This window comes from Podarcis liolepis, assembly GCF_965112155.1.
Source record: "Podarcis liolepis genome assembly, chromosome: 8".
Lineage (NCBI taxonomy): Eukaryota > Metazoa > Chordata > Lepidosauria > Squamata > Lacertidae > Podarcis > Podarcis liolepis.
In genome coordinates, this window is record NC_139560.1 from 59,211,126 (window position 1) to 59,230,228 (window position 19,103).

The window sequence follows — 19,103 nt, forward strand, 5'->3', positions numbered from 1 at the left end:
TCTCATTAGTTCCTATGCATCCAGTTGCAGCCAAAGATAATATGGAAGCAGTGGGTAACACCTGCCCTGCTGTACATGACAGTATTAAAGAGAGGTTGATGAGTTGAGGTATTTGCTAAAATTGTACATTTTAATAAACCTAGTGATAGCTCAGTAAGAAGACACATGTGTTGAATGCAGAAGGTACCAGGTTCAATCCCTGGCACCTTCAAAGACCTCATGCCTTCTGGATTGGTTTGCTGGAATCCACTATAAGTGGATGCAACTTTCCTACACATATGCCATATCCACACCATACATTTGGAGCACTCTTAGAACACTTTTAACAGCCATGGCTTCCCCCAAAGAATCCTGGGAACTGTAGTTTGTTAAAGGTGCTGAGCATGGTTAGAAGACCCTTCATAGAACTACAAATCCCTACACCATGGCTTGGCTTCAAAGGTTGTCCCCTCAAATGGAGGAGGCCAGCTTGAGGAAGGCCCTGGTGCTGGGAAAGTCATTTTCTATTTCTATAGGAAACAGGGTCTTCCCAATGACTTCGGAAATGGGAGGTGCTCTAGAAGGGCTCCCAAATAGTGGCAGCCCAGCAGTAAAAAAAGAACAGAGAAGAAAAAATGGAAATGAAACAGCTCACAATGAATCCTGCTAATTCCCCTGGCTCACTCCATCCCCTTGTGCTATAAACCACAATGTTCTAGAGTGACCCTTAACCCCCAGGAGAAGCTTCTGGCAGAGTACAAGGGACTGCAGTGGGAAGAATGACCAGAAAGGGGTCATTGTGTGAGTAGAGTTCCATCCATGGTCCGCTGGAGCCAGGGAAAAGGTCACCCAGTGAGTTTCATGGCTGAGCAGGGATATAAACTCATGTCTACCAAACAGGCTCATGTTACATGTTACATGAGCATATAACACCATTAGAAAAGTGGGGTACTATGGTACTGAATTATATTTGAACCATGAAACAGAAATATCTTAGCAACAGTTAAACTGTGCAAATGGTGGTGTAGGAGGAGCCCAAAGCCTCCTATAAACTGTGACAGGTGAATTTTTTGTTTATGAAATTTATACCCTGCCTTTCTGCATATGACCTCCAAGGCAGCTTACAACAGAATTAAAGCAATACAACTCTCATTGCAAAAAAATAAATAAATAAAAATTACCACATTTTACCTTTCAGTAGAAATTCTTTAAGGAAATGGCACAGAGATCATTTTCTACACACATACAGCATACACCTCTGAAATGCTCAAATGTGCTCAAGGTGTCAGAGGAAGACAAGTTAACAGTTTCTGAATAGCACTGCTGCCCTCTTCTGGGGTAAGTTGCCCATCCCCCATGCTTTTAACTAATTCTACTATTAAGTCCTGGAGTTCCCTACTAAACCACATAAGGAAATACATTCAAAATTACTGAAGAAAGCTAAATTTTCTGGAAACGTGTGTGGGCTATAAAAAAAAATTTGTTAAGAGCTCTAACACATGAGTAGTGAAAGACCTTACTGAATAATAGCAATTGTTACCAAAACACTGATAAATACGGGCAGTGGGAGTGTTGTGCAGATGAAACTATCAAGGAAACATCTGGAATAAATCGGAAAAAGTCTCTAAAGGAAATGTCTCAAAGAACACCTCCCCCTGCCTTTCCCCTTGCCAAACTTACAGGCTGCTTTAGGAAAAGCATGCCAACAGACTGCAATCCAAATCTTTCATAAATATTTGAGATTATAATTTCACAAATATTTCACACTTAGAAAGAAGATGCCTGCATATTTTTATGTTATCAAATGACCTAGCAAAGAACTATGATTCAAGGAGGAGGAGGAGGAGGAGGAGGAAAGGGGCTAACACAAAATCAATCCTCCCTTCCTCTCCCAGAGCCACCAACAGTTCATTACGAAATCCCAAAATAAAACCCTTAACACAAGTTCATGTACTGTTCAAGGTCTCAGGCAATTCAGTGTGCGCTGTTTTCATGACGTATTGATCATTCTCTTCCCTCTCCCACACACATCTTGCTTCCCACTGATTTGGCAAGCGTATCTTAACCTTTTACCAATGGAAATGAAGGCTTCTTAAGACATGCATCTTAAGAAGGATCTTTTTTCGGAACAAGTACATTTTTGTAGTTGGGATTGCTCTCTGGTATTAAATAGAGATGTGAAGGCCAAGAAAAAAGGTCTCCACCCCAAGGCCTGGAATTAATGGAGGAGGAGGAAACACTGGAAAGCTTGGAAGAAATTTTTAAAAACCATTAAATGGTTTTGGGGTTGTTGTTGTTGTTGTTGGGGTTTGTTTGTTTGTTTGTTTTTTTTGAATAAGGGAAAAACGTAAACACTTTAAAAAGTGGTTATAAAAAATAAGATTGTTACGGCCCATTCATGCTGGTGTAAACCTCTTCTGTTCAAGCACTGATTGCACTCACTGGCGAAACCTGGTGTCTCAAATTTCAGTGGTGCCCTGTGCGATACCAAAATAAGGTCTCTTGTTGGACTTCATAGAGATCTACCTCTTGCTGCACTGCTACTGCATTTGACTGGATTGCTAAATAAGTAACACTCTTGGGACTGGATGTTGGGAAAGTAATTTCAAATGGTGCAGAATCTTCAGTTATTTGGTGAAGGAGTGTAATTTAAGAGTCTGCCAAGTTTGTTGCTCTTGCAATATCTGACTCCTCTGACTTGCCTATTAGCCTCCATCTTCTACATTAGGGATGGGAAACCCGTGAACCACCAGATACTCTTGGACTACACTTCCCATCATCCTTGACCACTGGCCATGCTGGCTGAGACTGATGGGAATTAGAGTCCAATATCTGGGGCAAGCACAGGATCCCCATCCATGGATCAGGTGAAATAAACTGATGTTTGAGAATACATGCACTCAATCAAGAAAGAATTTTAACAAGTGAAAGCACTGAGGACTATTTTGAAATGCATGCAAATATTTCATTGTTTTGAAATCTATGAAGCTCAAAGTAAAAATTCAGGGTGCCCCACAACTGGTTCAGGAGAGGGTGGTCAGGAGAAACCCCGGAGCAGAATGCAAGGGAAGGAGGGGGCAGATAATTTCATCAGACATGCAGAAATGCTTGCACTGACAGAGCGATTTGCTTAGCGCTATGCTGAATTCCTCAGAATCAACAGCTAAGGATCTTTATACATCGATTCTGATTAGATAAATACACTTGAATTATGCAAGTAGTTTCAATGAACCATCATTTGCTGAATTGGGATGACTAAAGGAGGAATAGCATAACTTGCCTCAAGGACTGAAATTTTAGTGCAGTGATGGGGAATCTGCAGCCCTCCAGGTACTGCTAGAGTACAATTCCCTTAAGTCCCTGTTAGCATGGCCAGTTGTCAGGAATAATGGGGAGTAGTCCAGCAACATCTGGAGGGCACCAGGATACTCATGCTTGTTTTAGCAGCTACACATGTGGTAAGATATTTGGGGATGCAACAACAGCTTTATAGATGTGTCTCTACATCTCTCTCTCTCTCTCTCTCATGTGTTGTTTTCTTCTATGTTGAATGGTTTTCTTGTGTTTACGATTTTGTGTCTGGAAAATCTCTTAAAATTAGGTATGTAAAAGAAGTGAATAATTCAAATTGAGTAGGTAAATAAACAAAATTAGACAAAAGATGTTAAATGTTGTTATCTAATTTACAGTACAGGAGCCACATTCATTCAATAGATTCTGCCTATTTTGGGGGAAAGTCCTTTTAAAAAAAGACCATTTATCTTCAGATTCATTACATACACAGGTGAGTCATGCTAAATTATGCTCTGAAGGAAAATGGGAGATGAGTAGAAGTGAAGAGAAAGCAGTTTAAGGTTATTTATTTAATAGATTTTTATTCCACTTTCTAAGAGAATCTCTCCACAAAGCAGCAAACACAGGATATTGTAACAATACAAAACCCAGTTTAGAACTCCCCACCCAAAACCCCACTTTAAAATTAGCTAGCACACAAAAACAACAGTCTGCCCGGCACAGTCTTAAAGGGACAATATATACCGAATAAAACTGTCTCACCGTGGAAGCAGCTGACTTAAAACTAGGGCCACGGACAGGTAATGGTGGGATCAAGCAGATTGCCATCCTGGGCTCAGAGCCAGACCCTTGAGCATTTTTAAAGAAGGCAGCTTACAGCCTCTTTAGAAAGAAAGTTATCAAGCAATATGTAAAAGCACCATTGAAAGCTGTTGCTTTTAAGATGCAAGCTTGCTTCTAATCTTTCACCTGTTTTGGCCTGATGAGTGATGTTGGAGCTGATTGATATGTACAGTGGTACCTCGGGTTATGTACTTACTTCGTTCCGGAGGTCTGTTCTTAACCTGAAACTGTTCTTAACCTGAAGCACCACTTTAGCTAATGGGGCCTCCTGCTGCCGCCGGAGCACGATTTCTGTTCTCATCCTGAAGCAAAGTTCTTAACCTGAGGTACTATTTCTGGGTTAGCGGAGTCTGTAACCTGAAGCGTCTGTAACCTGAAGCGTCTGTAACCCGAGGTACCACTGTACTAGAGATAATGTTAAATTTATACAAGCCCAAGGGGAGATCCTAAAATGGCTTCAAAATGGCCTTGTATGTCCTGATTTCAGTTACAAGCCATTTTTCAGTCTTCTTTGGTATTTCTATCACTTCACATTTTACCTCTAGATTCAAACCAGAAGTGGCTTGCTGGTTGGGACAGAGCTGCTTCCTGGCAGGTGGCTTCCGTACTAGGAAGAGGAGGTAACAGGTGGTGCAGAGGTCAGTCCAGTGCTCCTGTCAGTATGTTTGCTTCACAACAACTTCCCTGCTGCCTTTCCTTCCTGGTAAGCAAAGCTTACCAGTAAATTATTTTTAAAACCATTTGCATCCCGTGCTATGGTTACAACAATATGCTTTAAAAAATCTGTTGAAAATGTTGTAGTTGACCCAGACATAAACCTGAGACTTTTAGAAGTGTTAAAATTCTAGGTGCTTAAGAGTGCAGCTGTCAAAGAAACAACATTTTTGGCAGGAAGTGTCTCTACAAAGGCAAACGTGCAGCACATTATCTTGAACAAAGCATTTACAAGAGTTGCTTGATCCAGTGTTTCGGGGCTGTGCCTTTAAAAGTTAAACAGAAAGGAAATTTCTACCAGTTGCAGTTTGTCGACAATGCTGGGGAATAACATACATAGTGAAATTCTCAATTTAATGCAACTCTTAAAGGTACAGGAAAACCCCTCTGGATCTAGATCTGGCAGCCCTAGCTGTTCTCACAGCCTCGATTAAGCACTGAAGTGCTATTCAAAGACAATTTGGATTAGGCCTAGGAAACAGGAATTAATGAGAAAATAGCAGATGGTGTTGCAGTACCTCTTACTTCATCTATGCAACCTTGAGCAGTTTCTATACACGTGAAAGCTCAAGGGCCCCACCTGGTAACAGGATAATGATCCTAAATGTGCACTTGTACTCCATTACTATGCACAGTGATTAGAAGCATCACTCCTTTTTATTTCCATGCACCTCTACATTTCTCCAGCATTTAACTGTGACTACATGACACTCTCTCTGCTTCTAAAACAAGGCACATGCTAGAGAAGAAAAAAGACAACAGCAGGCAAATTATTTATCACTCGAAAGGTGCCAAGTGAGCTTAATAAAGGTGACATCATCCTCTTTTTGCCAATGACAATGGGCCTAACAAGAGCATATAATCAACAAACCACATAGCCAGACCAGCAGTGGCAGGTGCAATCCCCCTTTTTTTCTAGAAGTAAGTCAACATTCGCTTCCAGCACAAAACTATTCCTTTTATTACAATGTTAAGCAGAAGTTGGCTTCCAGAAGGCACTGCAGCTGCTGCCGCCACTTCTGCAGATGCTTTCATTAATTTTATCAAGGACATACTGAAATAAGTGCTTATTCAGCACAATGGCTGCTTGGAAGCAGCTGGAGGCATAAAACAAAGTATTTGGAAGGAGCTACAACTAAACCCAACATGTAGATTAAAAGAAATTAAAGGGTAAAAATTGAAATGTATTTAAGGATGTAACCCAAATCCAAGAAAAGCAAGAAAATTCAAGGTTACAGCAAAAATGTTTTCTGCCAGAAGAGTGCTCAGGGGTGGGAGTGGGCTTCCCTCTTTTTCTTGCTAAACCTAAACCTAGTTCATTATCATGCAAAAGAATACAGTCATTAAGTTCTGCATGCATTGAGATTGTTCTCAGACAATAGGGTCCCAATAGTTATAAATGTGCAATCACCAGCTGAGATACAGAGCCTCCTCTTAAAACCTTTGTTGCCTCCCCTGTCCAATTATTGCCACACTTTTGTTTTTGTTTTTCGACATGTTGCAAAATTTTGAACATTTTCTCCAACTGTATCACTTCCACAGAGTATTTTGCAGGGCAAACTGTTTGTAGAACACACACATTTTATTCATCCTTATTCAGCTCCCCCAAATAAGAACTTTCTAACACTAATACAGTGGTACCTCGCAAGACGAATGCCTCGCAAGACGGAAAACTCGCAAGACGAAAGGGTTTTTTGTTTTTTTGAGCTGCTTTGCAAGACGATTTTCCCTATGGGCTTGCTTCGCAAGACGGAAACGTCTTGCAAGTTTGTTTCCTTTTTCTTAACACTGTTAATACAGTTGCAACTTGACTTCGAGGAGCAACTCATAGCACACGGTGTGGTAGCCTTTTTTGAGGTTTTTGAAGACTTTGGCGATTTTTGAAGCTTTTCCAAAACTTTTCCGACACCGTGCTTCACAAGACGAAAAAAATCGCAACACGACAAAACTCGCGGAACGAATTAATTTCGTCTTGTGAGGCACCACTGTACAACATTGCTCAACACCAGGCCTGAATTTTTCACTGCCTAATAATACTCAGAGAATTCCACATGACTAAATATCATAGGAAATTCAAGGGGGTTGGGGATTCAGTCTTGCCTCTTAATTTCCCTGTTTGGAGGCTTTTCTTCTGATACTGCTAAAAGAACCTTCAGGTATAAGAACCTTCTATGTACCTGGGTGGAGCTGGAGCTGCCACCATGGCAGGAAAACCTAAGCAATGCTCCCCTCTGCCTGCAGAGAACACACAGACACAACATCCTAACTTCCTCACTCATGCAATCAACAGTGTGTGTGTGTGTGTGTGTGTGTGTGTGTGTGTGTGTTTCAGGATTTGTACTCTTGAGGGGGTATCCAACTAACCTCCTGTCAGTGCAAGGATTTCCATTTGTAAATTACAACTTTCTCTCCATCCAGAAACCCAGAGAACAGATTTAGGGGGCGCACACAAGGAGACGCAGGGAAATTACGGTACATTGCTGAAGTACAATCCTTGCTGTGATGGAACAAAGTTAGTTGCATACTGCCCTTAGTCATTAAAGTCCTAATATAATTTTATCTTATCCTTACTATGTGTTTTATATAAAATACGAAAACAGATTTCCAGATTTCATTCTCTATTACTCCCACTGTTTTGAAAAATCTAAGTGCCCAAATTATAATTCCCAAAAGCTACATAGCTTCAGCACTACTACTAAGATAGATGTATAATTCACATGGATTAGCTTCATAGAAAACACTACCATGCTAACTTGGAAGCCAACTTCAACATAGATGAATTTTCTTGTTGGTCTTTCTTTATTTCAAGTATCTGAATGTGTATGTAGCAGGTTAAGATTTTCTTTCCTCTATGTTGCATTTACTGTACCCTGAGAACCTTTAGGTTCTATGGAATGAAGGGCAATCTGAAATTCCAATTTAAAAATAGTGTAAGTCTGCCTGATCTTTTTTGCATCTCTTATCTGGAAGCAGGATAAGTGACTTTTCGCATTGCCATGTTTTATTGCTGCCAGAATCATCTCCACATTCACACTGACCAAAACACCAAAAAGTGCAATATAGGAGCCAGTTAACTGAGGAATCTCTGCCACATTCACTTTTGAGGATGCAACTCCCTTACAGGCCTCAGCAAGCTGTGGTTTAGTGCTAAAAGCCACAGGGACTGCCATGATGCAAGCAAAACAATAAAACTATGGGTGCACTTGCAGACTTGTCTCACAAATTCATACTGCTAGATTTTGGTTCAGAAAAATATCCACCAGTTTAGTAGTAGTATTTTGATCCTGGATACAAATAACAATGGGGTATTAGTTTCCAGTTTTCTAGAACTGAATTCCTATTTTGTGACAAGGGGTTGTAATCTTAATAGCATTGCACAGCTGACACAAAGGCTTCCATCAGTGGAACATGGACTTCCAACTCAACAATTCTATGAAGGGAAGCAATTTTAAGTGATTTCCCCTCCTTTAAATCTGCTCTGAAGGATCTCCCAACCCTTCAGAACAGATTGCGTCTACAGGGGGCAGGGGAAATGGCTAAAAATTGCTTCTCTCCCCATTATGCTGATGGACACCTTACAGTCAGCTGTGCGATACCACTGGATACAACCCAAATATTTTAGAAAGTATGCATTTCCACCTCCCTCCATTAGTTAATCCAGTGAAAACAGATTTGTGGCTTGAATTAGAATAAGGGTAGGTGAATGCCAAAAAGTTCAAGATCCTACACACACATGTTTGAGGTGTCTGTTCCTATTCCTATTGGCCCTAGTGATCTGTTAAACCTAAATACAGCTATCTATAGAATGGTGTAAAATGGCTACATGAGATCCAGTCTACAGTCTCTGAAGCTATCTTCCCATCCCCACCCCAGTTCATTTGATATTTGATGGATATATTAGCATTTGAGCATTATTTTTGATCTTTATTTTTAATAGTTCCTTCCTAGAACAGCTGCCTGGGATGCCAATCTCTTTTTCCTCAGTCTTTTGTAAATATTTGAAATAGCTATTCATTAACAGTTGCACATTTATTCGGCACTGTTGTTCTGCTTGTGAACTGGAATTAGCTTTTATTCTGCCCCCTCCCAGCTTTGGCTGAGCTGGAGAAAGCCTGCTGCTTAGGTTCAATCTGTCAAGATTCAAATTATGCTCCAGCTGAGACCTAATCAAAGGCGTCTGACCCGGTTTGCAAATAAACCAGAAACAAGAGTGGGTTTATTTATTTTTTTCTCCTTTGGGGCACTTGGTCTGCAAATGAAAGCAAAGCAAAAACAGATTACAAATACAACTTAAATTAAAAGCAGCACAACTTGTACTTTTATACGAACTAAATCCCTCTTTTGGCAATGCTGGAGCACCCCACGAATGTGATATGGATCATAATCTTGTAAAGATCTGGTTTATACAAGACATATTGAAAATAAATATCTACACTTATTTTAACACAAGTGTATGCCATAAAAAGAAGCATAAACGTTCAGCAATCAAGCTTCATTGATACGTATATCAGTGTTTGCCAAATAAATGCATAAATGTAAAAACTCTCTAAAGAGCACATGAAACAGATTTTATGTGTATGCCACATTCATCACACATCACTTTACATTTTCATTTTTATAATTTGATTGTGAAATTTATCTTTCATGAGGATTTTATATCTAATCAATTTTGCAAATTTAACTCCCTTAAAACAGTTACAGGTAGATATTCCCTTAACCAACAGTACTATTGTTACATATTACTACTACTACTACTACTATTTACTTATACCTCGTCCATCTGGCTGGATTTAAATCCTGATTATCCTGCAACATCCATCGCTATCCATTTTTACACTTTTTGAATATGAAATAGCTTTAGAATTGGTGGAAAAAAGTAGAAATGCCCAATATTATGTGGAAGTTAAGCCATACATTATTACTGCCTCTAGGGTTGACAAGTTCCAGGTCCTCAAATACTGGCAATGACTACAAAAGATCAGTTGTACCAATTATGCAAATCAGCTGTGCCAAATTAGAATACCCAGTGTGTACAGGTGCTTTGTCTCTGCTCCACCAGAACACCAGAGGCGGTGAGAGACAGGGCAATTGCTTTCCATCACAGGAGAGAAGAGCTGGTCATGTCTTCCTGCCATGGGTTTTCTTCAAAGAAACAACACATACCAGAGCTGTGTCTTAGTGTCCCTGCTTCTCCAAGCTACTCTTAACAGCACAGGATGTGTGCTTGTATATGTGTGTGGCTACAAAGTTCATTTTCTTATCAGTCCTGAACTCTTCTATGACTAGATACATAAGAATTAAACATAAAAGTAGCTTGTCCAGTTAAGCAAAGGCTAGACTGTAAGGGATTGGAGGATGCCTGTATAGTATCCTCATAAAAACATTTCTGTACTTGCAATCATATCTGTCACCTAAAAATATGCAATTATTCTTTCTCATTCAAATTACATGTTACAAATTGGTCTAGAATCCAAGGTTCCATTGAGCCAACTGAAATCATAGCTAATCAGAGACCACAGAAGCTACAGCGCTTTGAGCCACAGCTTACATTTTTGAATGCCATGCTGTCCCCACTGTTATCCATGCACAACTAACACTGTGTTTATACCATATATGCTGTGCATGGAAGTCTGTTTAGAAACTGCAGATAATGCAAAACGCAGCAGCAAGAATGTTAACTATGACTGGTTGTATGGAACATATTATTGCTGGTCTTGGGACAGCTGAGTGGCAGCTGATCAATTTCTGAGCACAATTCAAAGTGGGGGTTTTTAAATCCCCCCAAAAGCTGAAGGACCGCCTTCTCCCAACATTAACACAGAGGTGGGGGACTTTTTCGGCTGTGGGCAACCTTCAGGGATGACAGAAAAAGTTGGTGGAGTTCCGACTCATATCCACTTCTCTGTCCTCTATCCAGGTCAGCTAGGCAAACACACTGAGGAAAGAAGTGAAGAAAGGCCTGCAGGGGCTGCGGCTGGGGAGAAGGTGCAGCCTGTGGACAATCACAAGGGCCAAATAGCGAAGTACGGATGGCCACATTTGGCCATTAGGCCTGAAGTCTCCCACCCCTGAAAAGAGCTTTGTTTTTTGTCTCCATACTGACTTGAGAAACCACCTTACTTGCCTGGCATCATCTTTATTTTAATAATAATAATAATAATAATAATAATAATAATAATAATAATAATAATTCATTTCTACCCCGTCCATCTTGCTGGGTTTACCAAGTGTATGCCAGGAGAAGACTTATTTATTTGCTCGGGCCTTTTAATGACTGTGGTTTTTAATGCTGGACTTTAATCCATCTGCTGCTTTTTTGGGGGAAACCTGCCTGATTACATTGTATTTTTGTTTTATTTTGTAAATTGGTCTGAGACTCATGGCTGGAAAGCAGCTAATAAACACTTTCAATAAATAAGAGTCCAGATACAAATGATGAATGCCAACTGTATTTAAGTCAATGGGAATGATCTTTGACTCAAGCAGCAATTTGGGACTTAACAGGTCCCAATGCAGGAAGGCCTGGCCATGGTCTTCCACTGCAGTGGGTTGAACTAGATGGCCCATGGGATCCCTTCCAACTCTACAATTCTGTGATTCTATATATGCAGTAGTTGCAGCTCAACTGGATTACTGTAACATACTTTGTGTGGAACTGCCCTGGAAAACCATTTGGAAACTTCAATTGGTGCTGCGAAAAACCTGACTGAGCCAAAGTGTTGGGATCGTGTGTCTCCATTATTGTATGAGCTGCACTGGCTTCCAGTCCATTTCTGGGTGCAATTCATGGTGCTGGTTATTACCATTCCCCTTTCCATCCTGTGCTGCCTGGTAACTTAGATAAAACTCAAGTATTCATGGGGTGAAATCAAACCCACACAAAAACATGCTGTTATTTTTCAAGGGAAAAAGAAGAATTTCCAGCTCTCCACAAGAAAGCCTGCTGAGAAGGGAGCATACTGAAAACAAGCCAACATTAATCTGTCTAAAAAAGGTTTCAGCCACAAACTAAGGTGCCTTCTCAACCCTGTGCCTAAGACTTGCCTTCAGACTATGAAAAGCAAGCAGAAATATCATTTAACAAACAAGCCACTTGCTTACGCAACATTTCTCTGTTGTCTACCATACTGTAAATCCATGGAAACCATCCTATATACAGACATTTACCACAACACAAACAGAAATATTACACAAAATCCAGAAGCAATGTTCAGCCTCTGAGCTGTGCTTCTGGGAAGGTTTTACAAAGTTTAGCTGGTGAGTAATAGTTTTTTAAAAATGTGATTTTGAAGGTGGCCAATGTTACATAGCATCAAGTAATTTCCCCCCTTTTACTCATCAAACATACTTATGTAGGAATGTATCTTAAAGTTCTTGCCATTTGAAACACAGGTTAATATAAACAAAGTGGTAAAACACTGTCGCCATTGTCAAGAAAACAACAACCCCTACCCTTAATTACATAATTTACGTACACATATTCTCCAGATCTCTCATCAAAATCAAACTTTCCATGAAGATATTTGGCTCAATTTCTTAGAACTCAACGCCCAACCAAAATGAACCTTAAGTATAATGGGCCTTTACAGATTGCTTTTGTGGCAGGGAATTCAGTTTCACATGTACTGATGTAATATCTAAAGACGTGGCACCATATAGGCAAGGCCTCTCATATCAATCGTCCTCACCTGAATGTGGCCTTCTCTCTTTTTTAAAAAATATTTTTTATTACCTGAATGTGGCCTTCTCACCTGTAGTCCCACCCAGAGAACGTTAAACCTATAAATGTCACAGCTGATGAAGCAACAGCTGTCATGCTTCTGCTGTAATCTATAAAGAGTGCCAGAGTAGATTTGATCTTCTTCATTTCTTGTTTCCTCTTCCTCCTCTATCTTTTTGTTACCCATACCCCTCCCTAGCTTTCCTTCATAGTCCCATCATACTGCCACATTTCCTTGTTCCATCTCAATAAAAGGCCACATACAATAATGGAATAGCAACATTTTCAATACAAAACGATGTCTTTCCTCTTCCAATGCAGCTCAGGGAAACACAAAACCCTCATCCCAGGTTGAGAAATGGTGAATGACACAAGGTTCACATAATGAGAAATATCCACAGTTCTTGTGCAACATTTTACGAGTTATGCCACACTAGCATCATTAAATCATAATAGTACCATCAACTTCATCAAGATTTTGCAGAGGCTTTAGAATCGGAGATATTCTTTGGCAGCAGGATGGATTATGGTGGTCACTTCTGAAAGGCAATGGTTCTCATTTAGCCTATCAAACAGATGAAATTTCTCAGAGACAAAGCTACTGCATTTAAAAGGTAAAGATAACATAGCATTACTAGTGTCTGGGCATAACTGCAACTAATTGCAACCCAGATCCAACAGAGAGGAGGGTGTTCAATACAAGGCAGACAAAATTATCAGTTTTGGCCTTCCTGCTCTTACAGTGCTAATAACCCAATTAATAAACCGTTGAAATAAAAATAAAGGCAAATCACGTAAACGCCTTAAGAATTGTGGGATGGGGATTAAAATCACAGTTTCCTAAATAATAACACTTCATGCAATGCACCTGTACCTGCTTTCAATTTCCCATAGAACACTTTAGTCTGAAGGGTTATAAATGAATAATACCAGGGATAATACTTGATGAAATCATAAAACAGGCACACATTCCTATGGACAAATATTATTTAGAACAGTCACTTGCTCTAAGACGGCACTCCAAGGTTGCCAGAACATATTTCAATTATTTATTTACAGGGTTTTCAGCTATAAAATAAGTACCATTTGAAAGTATGCTGGCAAAAGGTGAATTCCACCCTACCTTTCCAACATACTCTTGCATCTGGTGTTTTAAAACACACTAGCATTTGAGCAACCCCAGGAAAGCTAATATTTCTCATGTGTTTTCACACCGCAAAGCCACTAAAGAGTACTACACACAAAACTGCCATTATGAAGAAGCTTGCCTGTGGCTGTTATCATTTGCTGAGTCTTGTGGAGATATTCTCCATGCCATCAATAATCAAACAGGAGCAGATTCTGGACTATGTTCATAGTTAATAGAATTTATTTAATGTCACAATCTAAGGTAGCCTTATTGGTTTATAGTATAGTCTCTGTTAAAAACATAGCTTAATATGCTTGTTTTTGTGTTGCACAGTAGTATTCATGGCTACCTAAATTAATAATAGTCCGAAGTCTGCAAATACATTTGTTTTTCCTGAAGAGCCATTAGGAAGCATTACATGGGATAATGAAAAAGAACAAACCCTAATTCTTCATGCTGTCCTGTGGAGCTTTAAGAAACCAACAGACTGGTATCAAAATATTTATCTTGGCATTAAGTGTTTCTACATTAGCAGAGTCAGCAGCCAAGTCCTGAACATTTTTAATATACAAAAGGGAGCAACAAAGCAAATTTTAAGTTAACCATCTTGAGAAGGCATTCCTGTTCAATCTGGTATATCAGAACTTTTGGGGCCAAAAGTATGAGAAAGGGGTTGGAAGAGATAATAGAATAAAATAAGCTACCCAAGTTATCTTAAACCAAGACCTCACATAAAGTAGGGTTGTTTAGTGAGTACATTTTTTAGCCTTCTGCACAAATAACTTCAGAGAATATTACAATAATAGAATCAATTAATAAATAAATTACTTGCTGGGCAGAGCAGTGGTCATCCAGTTATCAAGTGGCTATCAAGTGTGTCACTCACGTCTTGAGTGTATAATGAAAGCATAACGACATTTATTAAATAAGGCACTAAATGATCTTCAGCAAACACTACAGTAAAAAAATATTTTGGATTTAATCAAAAGCAAATACTTGCACTGCCAAGTACAAACAGGCTCCCTCTTTGTTGACCTTCCTTCCATTATGCCGAACAACATGTCACTTAAAGTCTTAAGGGACTTCAACAAAAGACAGCGAAACAATGCCATGATATATAAATTGTTTAATGCTACGCCAGTTAAGAAAAAGGGGAAAAAAGTCAAAGCAAAAAGAGCCCAACGTTGCTGTATGTCAAAAAAGAAACCCAAAACAAACTTTAAACAATGGTAAAGAATAAGACGGCAGTATTTCAAAGCAAGAGGATAAAGGGTTAGATATACCAAACCTTACATTGTCATCAGGAAGTTCTTAGTAGGAAAAGCTCTATGGGAATGAAAATCAAAACTTTGTAGTTTTCTTTTCTGGTGAAGCAAGTAGCAAAGCCCACACAGAAAAGAGCATGTGATTGAGATCAATAATTGAACCTTTTTCTCCTGGGCCTCTGACTACTTAAAACAAACCAGACATAGACATAGAATCACAGAGCCGGAAGGAACCCTGAGGATCATCTAGTCCAACCCCCTGAAATGCACGAATATACAGTTGTCCCTTATGGGGTTTGAACCTGCAGCCTTGACGTTATCAGAACCAGGCTCTAACCAACGGAGCTATCTACGGCCTTACTGGAAATTAAACAACCCAAGTATCTAAGAACATCACCTGATGCATTTGCTTTACTAATAAATCTACAACACAATCATACACACGCTGACTCAGGAGCCCCATTATGTTCAACGGAGCTTACTACCAGGAAATATGACTACAGATCTGTAAGACTGCACTTCTTAAGTGTCCACAGTATTTTTTCAAGACAGGAGGATGGGGAGAGACCCAGAATGCCCCCCAAGACCTCCTAATAGTCCTACCAGGTCCAGCGGGCACCAGCTGCCACAGCTAATGAATTCAGGTAAATTCTGGATATGTTTATCTAGCAGATGCATGGGGAGGATTGACAGTAGAATGATATGGTAATGCACAGCACTTCAGTACATGTTACCATTCCAGTTTTCATTTCAGCTAGAAAAGAGAGTGAAGTTTTGTTTTCCCACAAAATCCTATCTTTGGCCTTTGCTGAAACTACAGTGGATCTGGGAAGACAGAGCTTTAACAGCCCTTCCAAATGCCCTTGACTTGGTTAAGCTGTTGCCACTCAGTAACTAGGCAGCTTAGAACCAGACAACAAAGTGTTGAGAGAGCCTACGGTCAACAGCATAAAGAGATTTGAATTTTAACTTCCTTATGCAACTTCTATTGAATTGTTTATTTATTAAATTTCTATACCGCCCTTCACCCAAGGATCACAGGGTAGTTCACAATATAACAATTAACAATGTGACAACATGCTTTACTGGTATAAAAAAGGCTGAACAGTTTTAGATTCCTTCAATAAAAGCCACTGGTTACAGACATGTTACACTTGCGGCTTATAGGGAGCAATTCCCATTTTGCCTGATGCTGATCATCTTACAGTACTATGGGCTGGTTTGTGTTTTTTTGTGATTTTGGTATGTTTAGCACAGCCTTTCCAACCCTGATGTTGCTAGATCACAAGTTTCATTATCTCTAACCACTGGTCATGTCTGCTGGGGATGATGGGATTTCGTAGCAAATACTACTATATACACACTGATATAAATTTGATAGATCAAACCAGATTTAAGTTTTAGAAAACAAAAGAAAACAAAAAAAGCCTACCTTGAAAGGATTGTTTGGCTCTGTTTACCAGTTCTTCAATAGGATAACTTGCTAGATCTCCTCTGGCATGCTTAGTTTTGCAGTAGGTACATGCATTCAAACACCTAGGGAGGAAGTAGAAAGCATTACTTTATAAATCAGTTCTCCCTAACCCCACAACATATTGTTAAATGCAGTTGTTTAAGCTTCAGCACCACTGCCAGATTGCCTTCTGCTGGCAGTGGTAAAGTCTAAAAGAAGTACTTGAAGAAATACAGAGAGTCTAAAAGAAGTATCTGGAGAAAAATTAGGTGAGCAGGTACCACAACTTTTTAAAATGCACAGATGAAAAGTCTGCTAGATGAGCACAAAAATAAATTGCAACAGATCTTGATGTTCATTGTACTGAAAATGAACCCATCTCCCCAGTAAGCCATTCTAAAATTTCATTTTCCCCACCCCAGTGAATGGATTTTAATCTGGTTAATAGAAGGCTATTAAAAGTTAAGATGCTCAGTGCTGGTAAGCTTCTTGTTTTAACTCAGGCCAACAGCTGAATAGTAAAGATATACTTCTCTTGCATTTCCCCCCACTTAAATTCTTTCCTTATACTCCAGTTCCATAAACTTCCATAAATATTATACGAAGCAGAAAACCTACATCAAGAAGGGAAAATAATGTCCATCATGTTTTTAGGGATAGTAAACCTGCTAAAAAGATAATTCAGTAAAGGTACCTGGAGCTAGAAATGGTAAATACGAGGAGTGAACAAGATTATGAAGTAGCATGAATTAAGACAAAAAGATACATAAAACCACAACAGAAAGTAAAATAATGGTTGATTCACATTACAGCGAAGATTACACAGCACCATATTTTCTAGCACCACTTTCCTTTCAACTTTTAAACTGAACTGAATCTGAAGTGATGTGCCTCACAGTTGGAAATCAGAACAACTATGACAGAACAGGGAAAAAGACTCCCCCAAAGTATGGCTCTCATCTGGAGAAGAGAATGAAAACAGACAGTCATAGAGACATTAAAAAAGATAAAGTGCTTTTTGGAGAAGGGTAATCAAAGAGCTCAAATTTTATAAGCCAATTACAGCCCTCAGAGTGCATTTAGATGCCCACTTTATCCATCTCTGCTTGTAGAAACCAATGGTACGCAACAGATAAGAAATTGGTTCATTTCTAATCCAACTGGAAGTAATATGCAATTACACAACTGAATTTGTGTCAGGGCCTGGGGCCTAATACTTCACTTACTGCCGCAGGCTTAAACAAGTCATGCGATATACAGCACCCCAGAGTAATGCTGTGTTCCTGGTATAGCAGTGCAACTAATGCATCACTGCTGACGCAAAGAGAAAAGCCATCCATCAAGGGTCTCTGGAAGATTGCACCCTCTCCCTCCTAGGTAGACTGTCACAGCAAGGGGAAGTCTAGCTTAGCTAAAGTCATCAGCTTGAGAATGAACAGCTTGAGGGAGCAAGTTCATCTCTTTTTGCTGGAAAGAACTCTGCTCTGACTGGGGCCCAAGAAACACCAGCGAAAGAAGATGCATTTGGCTCCCACTGGATGCAAGTATCTTTTAACGTTTTGTTCTGACATTATCCAACTGATGATTTCCATTCCCTCCACTCACCTTCTGCAATGGCTCATATTTTTTAGATCATAAGCCTGAGGTCAGGGCTTATTGTTTCAATTTATGTATAGCGTCCATGTAACACAGACACTAACTAAACTAAACACTAATACCAATCCTTAGCTTGCCTTCCTCATGGACTCATTATTTTACAAGATTTTCCTTCTTAGTATTCACTAAGCCCAACAATGATTAATGCAAAGAACCTCTGGTGGACTGAGGAGACCATAGCTCAGCCTGCTTCCTGGGAGTAAAAAGGCAGAGTTTATTGCAGGCTTTGTGCTCTCACCTTTCAAGCTGTAGCATTCAATGGCACATTCCCCTCCATCTCTAGCCTTTGCTATCTTTTGCCTCAGACAGGAAGGGCAGTTAAGTATCAGGAGGAGCCCCAGAAGAAAAAGGAAGGGCTGCCTTATGCATAGTCAGATCATGGACCTATTAAGTTCAGTGCTGACTAGCAGCAGCTCTCCAGCATTTCAGAAAGTTTTTGTCTTTTCTACTACTAGCTGGAGATGCCATAGATTGAAGCTGGAATTTTTCGTATGCAGAGCATGCACTCCATCATGGCAGGTTCAGAGGTGGCAAACACTATGAAGAGTAGATTAATGATTATGCCAAGGAAACATCTCATGGTAGCTCTCTGGATATCAGTTTTACTTGGATAAGAAAAACACTAGTCACTCGTGCATGTGTATGCACATGAACCGTGTAAGTAAAATATATATTTTACATATAATGTTAACAAGCTGCTGATAGTTTTATTGTGGCTTATTGAGGTTACCATTTTTTGTTTTTGGCACCAGGAAGCTTTTTCTTACCATAGTTTTGTAATATCAAGGGATGATATATTGATATTATTGTATAAGACTGAATCTATGTATTTCATTATTATTTTTTTGTAGGTTGCCATCAGGAATCAGCTTAAGAACAGTGCTTGAAATCATCCAGGAGACAGGTGCATTTTGTGACTGGGAATTGTCTGATTGCAGACAATTTGAAAAGTCTTGGTGCCACGTATGGCAACTGAGATTCAAGATTAAAATTGCTGCTGCTGGCACAGAGGGTGCAGGAGGAGAAATGCCTCCCTGCCCAACTCCAAAG

The 19,103-nt window shown here is 39.6% G+C and overlaps 1 protein-coding gene across 4 annotated transcripts in view; it reads right to left on the minus strand.

Moving 5' to 3' along the window:
* The window catches only part of CDKAL1 (CDKAL1 threonylcarbamoyladenosine tRNA methylthiotransferase), a 236,361-nt gene that overhangs the window by 106,052 nt on the left and 111,206 nt on the right, over positions 1 to 19,103 (minus strand). For all 4 annotated transcript variants that reach the window (XM_083518684.1, XM_083518683.1, XM_083518685.1 and 1 more), the window contains one exon: positions 16,377 to 16,480. In XM_083518684.1, coding sequence (XP_083374810.1) covers positions 16,377 to 16,480 — 104 coding nt within the window. The remainder of the gene's footprint in view (positions 1 to 16,376; positions 16,481 to 19,103) is intronic.